Source organism: Chiloscyllium punctatum, chromosome 17 (assembly GCF_047496795.1).
Source record: "Chiloscyllium punctatum isolate Juve2018m chromosome 17, sChiPun1.3, whole genome shotgun sequence".
Taxonomy (NCBI): domain Eukaryota; kingdom Metazoa; phylum Chordata; class Chondrichthyes; order Orectolobiformes; family Hemiscylliidae; genus Chiloscyllium; species Chiloscyllium punctatum.
Genome location: NC_092755.1, coordinates 95,290,398 through 95,296,397, shown reverse-complemented (window position 1 = coordinate 95,296,397; position 6,000 = coordinate 95,290,398). Strand labels below are relative to the sequence as shown.

The following is a 6,000-nucleotide window of genomic DNA, read 5'->3' as shown; positions in this document are numbered from 1 at the left end:
ATATCTTTATTTAACAAAAATATCTCTATCTCAAATTTAAAACTAACTACTGATCCAGCATCCACAGTCATTTGTTCCAAACCTTGAGCACCCTCTGTATAGAAGAGCTTCTTACCATCTCTCCTGAACAGTCTGGCCCTCATTCTCAGAATATGCCCCTAGTTCTAGAATCCCTAATCATGCAAATAGTTTATCTTCATCTACCCTGTCTTTTCCTGAAGATCTTGAAGATTTTGATCAGATCACCCCTTACCATCTAAATTCTTGAGAAAATGGGCATAATTTGTTTAATCTTTCCTCATAAGTTTTGCCCCAGATGAATGATTAAATTCTTCCAATACAACAGTGACTGTACCTCAAAATTATTTCATTAGTTGTGTCGGCTTTCGGACGCACGGTGGGTGTAAATTGAGGTCTTACTTTTGTTTAATTCAGGATCAGCACAAGTGTCAAGTGTTTACTGATTGTTCTGTAAATGGAGAAATGAAACCGAAACTTAACAGTCAAATAAGCTAAGTTTCTGAGGAAATTGAAACCAATTTGGTATTGACTTGGAATCAAGTGCCAAACAAATAATTCACAAGTGTAAACTTTGAACTGGGTAGAGATATAAAGCAATGACGTGTCACTTCGATTTGATGGAAAGTCTTAGTCACTGGGTCTCACTATTTTTCTCGAATATATGAGGGCGGAGTTTGCAGCTGGTTTATAAGAGCTGTGGTTACACCAACTTTACTTTGTGTGAAAGCTGGAAGGATGGATTTGCATTTGTACAGAACTGAACCGAGGAGGCTGGAAGATTTCATTAAACAAAACCTGGAGCCGAATGAATTTAACATTGAAGTGAGAAATGCAGTACACAGAATCTGTGAATTTTTAAAGAACCGATGTTTTATCAAACAACCTGGGATCAAAGTTATCAGAGCCGTCAAAGTAAGTTACTTTGTGTTTAACACAGTATGAGACTAGTGTTTACAGTAAATGACTACTTACAGTACTCTGAGCTTTATAAATGTTTCAGAATGAAGCTGATTTTTATTATGGTTGTGAGATTTTGAATATTAACTTTCAAGTTGTTTATGTTATCCTACCTTCTCTCCAAAGGACTGGAACCTGATGTGAGATAGAGTTCCAAGGGAAATGATGGGGTCCCCATGATTTCAATTTGAATGAATGGGATGAGGTGGGATTGTCAATATGCATTCTGTGCATTTAAATGAGTAGGTGTGCCGTGCACTGACACAAATCACCAGGAAAATCAGACTAAAAGTGTTTTTCTCAGCCTAAAAAGTCAGCTTGTTTTAAAGACTCTGCAGCTTCAATGTATATCTGCTGAAGGGAAGACTCACTTCAAGTCTGTTTCTCTTTAATCGTTATTTTCAGTTGTTCAACAGTCAAAAGTAAATTATTGTAAGGTGTTGTAAATCTGCTTCTGAAATCAAAAATAGTTTGAATTCTTAAAGTGACAATATACAATATACCCAACAATCTGGGGAAAGAGTGGCACACCCCTCCTTTTGCTGCATTTCACCAATTCTGCCATCATACAGTCAGTTAAAATGAAGAAAGAACATGGTGGGCACAATTGTCTTTGTTGGCAGATAATAGGAGTTGGGACTTTAGAAGTTAATTCATTGGGTTTTTGACCAAGGATCTCCCGAAATTGACATGGAGATAGCTGCTCTTAACCGGAACTAACAGACTGGGCCTTCAGCTTTGACAATCACATGATTTTCAGCTTCAGAGAAGCGTACAGTTGTAGGAACAGGGAAGTAACTAAAACAGCAAATTAGTATGATTGTGGCCTCCCAACAAATTCTTAACCGTTTGATTTCTAGACTCTTTAATTCAAATAGGACTTCACAATGAGGATGTTAGTGTGCTGGGTGGGATAGGTTGGTTGTCGGGTGGTGTTGGTGGGGAAGGGGTGATGGGGAGTCGGTTGTGAGGGGAGAGTAGAGGTAGGATGTAGAGAGGGAGAGGACCCATAGTCCTGCATAGAGCAATGGGCCCGCTGTCAGTTGTTGGGCTCCCACCACCAGGTAATTGAACTTTCCTCAGTCACATCAGGAAACTGGAAACTGCCAGGCAAGTCTCAGCCATACCATAATATCCCTGTTAACAAATCCCTCAAGGAGCCTAACTTACTATCTGCATCATGGTAACGTTGCTTGGAAACTGGCACACTTGCCATTTTGAAACACCCTCTGACTAAATGTTCAACCAAGCGTGTCTGTCATATTAACTCTAAAAAGGAGGAGAAAACAAATCACAGCAAAGTGGTACTTAGTGACTTTAACCTTTTTAAAATTTGCTCACTTTGGAAAAAGGTCACCGTGCCAGGCTTCACAGGTTCTAATTTTCGTTTTGTTATTTTATTTTGTGCATAAACAGAGGTTTGTTTGACTGCTTCTGATTTGACATCATCCTTGCCAATAATTGTCCAAAATATTGCCCAGGCCGACAACACCACTCTGTCAACTACAGACTAACGTGTTAAAATTGCAGAGATTCATAAAGCTGTATAGCATGGAAATGGACCCATCAGCCCAACTCATCCATTTCTTAACAAATTCCTCACCATCCAAGCCCTTAACTCTATGGCAGTCCCAGTCTATGTTTGAAAAGTTAAAATCCCCTCCCATAACCACCCTATTATTCTTACAGAAAACGGAGAGCTCCTTACAAATTTGTTTCTCAATTTCCCTGACTCTTGACGTGTCTATAGTCTAATCCTAATAAAGTGATCATCCCTTTCTTATTTTTCAATTCCACCCAAATAACTTCCCTGGACTTATTCCCAGGAATATTCTCCCTAAGTGTACCATAATATTATCCCTAAGCAAAATCACCACTTCCCCTCCTCTCATGGTCCTCTTTCTGTCCCTTCCTATAGCATCTATTCTCTGGAACATTAAGGTGCCAGTCTGTCCATCCCCGAGCCATAGCTCTGCAATTACTAAGATATTGCGGTCCCATGTTCCCAACCACACCCTGAGTTCATCTGCCTTCCCTGTTAGGCCTCTTGCATTGAAATAAACATAGTTACATTTATCAGTCCTACCTTATCCTCTGCTTTGTTCCTACCTGTCCTGACTGTTTGACTTGCCCCCTTTCCCAACTGTACCAGTCTCAGATTAATCTCTTTGCTCACTGTCTCCCTGAGTGTATGTGTCACCCCCCCGCTCCCCGGCTTTCAGCGGTCTATTCGCCTGAGGGTCCATCGTCCCCACCCCCTACATTTTCCAAAGCAGCATTCTTGTTTGAGATGAGGACAGCCACACAAAATTCCTGCACTACCTGTCTCTCTCTCCTACACTATCTGGATATAACCCATCTACCTGATTGTATTGTTGGTTTATCTCCCTTCCTGCAACTGCTATCCCTCACATCCCCTAAATTCTGCACTGTCTCTAACTGCCTACTCCAATTGATCCATGCGATCCGATGTGTTCACAACCAAACACATTTCTTGCAGACATAATCAATAGTAACATCGATGCTCTCTCTAATCGCCCACATCTGACAGGAAGAGCATATCACTTTAGTGAAGGACATCTTGTACCTTAATAATCTACACACCTAGAAAATAATCATGTCTTACTAGTCTAAAAACAATGCCCAGGCTAACTTAGCACCAATGCTTTTGTATTTTAAAAGTTTAATCAAGAGACAGATCTCAGTTAAAAAAATACTCAAAAAAACCCCACTCTGCTCACTATTGTAGATTTACAAAACCAGTAAGGTTACACTGAAAGATTAGCTACTTTGCTGCTCCCCTCCTGAAAGGTTTCTCCAAGGTCGGTTGTGAATTTCACTGTTTGGAGTTTGTCCAAAAAAATGAACAATGTGCAGAGATACTTCAAACCAAGCAGCAGAGGCAGTTAGCTGTGTAGGTTACTATTGAGTCAGGCAGCTGTGCAGATTTACTGCTCCATTTGACTCACCTGCTTTTGGCTCCCTTCCTCCTTTTTAAAGTGCTGTTATTTTGATCATTTTTTCCCCAAAGTTCCAAAACAATGCAACAGCTTATAAAACAATAATTACTGATCATAGAATTCAAGGAAATCAGCTCCAACGCTGAAAATACCTCAAAAAAACTGCAGCTCCTACAGCGACAATGTTTTCCTCCATCTTGCAACCTTGGAGTGCTGTGACTTATCTTGTGATGGCACCTTCACAAAAAGAGGACAAGAGGAGAAAAACACCATGGAAATAGCAGCAAAAAATGTACCGATGTGAATACTATCCCCAACACAATGGTATAGATAGCCTGCAGTGCTTAGACAAATGTATTCAAAATTTCTGAAATGGCCAAATTCGTTGATCATTGAAATGTTCAGAAATATTTTTTCTATCCTTTCTCCTCTGCAGGGAGGGTCTTCAGGCAAAGGAACGGCTTTAAGGAATGGTTCAGATGCAGATCTTGTTGTCTTCCTCAACTATTTCCAGAGTTTTGAGGAGCTGAGAAACAAGAGGCAGGAAATTCTTGAAGGAATTCAACAAGTACTGACAGAGTGTGCACCAAGCATTGCCAATAAGATTAGTGACATCAACATAACTTTTGTACCGAACAGCAACATCCCACCAAAATCATTGAGCTTTGCTCTAAAGTCAAAGAAGAAATACTCAAACAGTGTGGAATTTGACATTTTGCCAGTCTTTGATGCATTGGGTAAGAATTTATGTTCGTGTAATTTTTAAGCTCCAGTATAATTTTAGTTCTTTCACAAACCTCTGCTAATCAATGAGGTTGACTATTATTCACATTGTTTCATAACATGTCCTGTTTCTCGTTAAGACGATGGAGCAATTAGGTTTTATATATTAATCTCGGCCTAAGCATCTCAGTAGTGGCAATCATCCTTAAATTGCATTTTTTTAACAATATGATAGAGGACATGCACATGAAAAAGATATGAAAAAGTGATCAAAGACAGATCAGAATGTGGAATAATCAGATTGAACCATGATCTTATTGAGCAGGGGGAGCAAGCTCAAGAAGTCAAGTGCCGACTCTTAATTTTAATTTGTCTATTTGTATGACAGGCTTAGCTTATATTTGCAAATTGAACCGAGATGTTTGAAGTGGTGATCAAATCTGCATTTAATGTCTCTGGCTTAAAGGAGAACAGATTGTGAACCACATGTATAGTGAGTTAAGTTGAGTAAATTGCAGCTTAATCGGGGAGGTGTGTTTAGACAGTGAGAAAGGAGGTAAATGCTTAGGTGCTCAATCTCTAGCTTATATCTGACCACAAATGCCACAGTTTCTGTTGCTCATCAAATGTTTTAATTTCCTACAGAGGGATCAAATGGGAATGCAGCCCATCTCAGGTTAATGAAATTCGTAAGTGAAAATGGTGATCCATGTGGGGAATTTTCTGCATGTTTTACTGAGCTTCAGAAGAATTTTGTGAAGCAACGTAATGGAAAACTTAAAGACTTGATTCGCCTGCTAAAATATTGGTACAAAGAGGTGAGTGACTGGGGAATATGGCTTGAAGAATGTGGGGAGATTGTAGCGCCACATATAAAAAGATGGTGTTGCTTTTATATTTACATCATTGACAAATATGTCTGTTTAATCCAGGCTTCCTCTTTATTAAAAACCAGCAAACACTTTCCTAGACTGCTTGTTTGCATGTAGGGGTATTAGCAGAATCTTTGAAGGAGTGCTCCTATGAGCGGTTTCTCTCAGATCTCCTCCAACCTCTGCTAAAGGTGCACTAAAAGACCTGGTTGCTGTCAGAAGCCATATAAAAGAAGTACCCATATTTTTAACAGTTGAACAATTTAACCTCCTCTCTTCAAGAAACTGGCTTTACTCGAAGTCGCTAGAATGACTTTAGAGAAAAGGCAGATCCTGTACAACTTGAGCTTCGGTTAAATACATCTCAGAATCAGATCTTGATTCTCTAGTGTCGTCATGAAAAAATTCCCTGATGCCATATTGTATGGAGAAGCTGTATTCAAATTGATTACAGTTCAGGGATGGAG

At 39.5% G+C, this 6,000-nt stretch overlaps 1 protein-coding gene across 1 annotated transcript in view; it reads left to right on the top strand.

Annotated features, from left to right (window-relative positions):
* Positions 1–715: 715 nt before the first annotated feature.
* Positions 716–6,000, top strand: part of LOC140487660 (2'-5'-oligoadenylate synthase 3-like) — a 45,766-nt gene continuing 40,481 nt past the window's right edge. Inside the window, exons 1-3 of the mRNA XM_072586943.1 lie at positions 716–933; positions 4,375–4,675; positions 5,307–5,479. Coding sequence (XP_072443044.1) covers positions 757–933; positions 4,375–4,675; positions 5,307–5,479 — 651 coding nt within the window. The 5' untranslated portion in view covers positions 716–756. The remainder of the gene's footprint in view (positions 934–4,374; positions 4,676–5,306; positions 5,480–6,000) is intronic.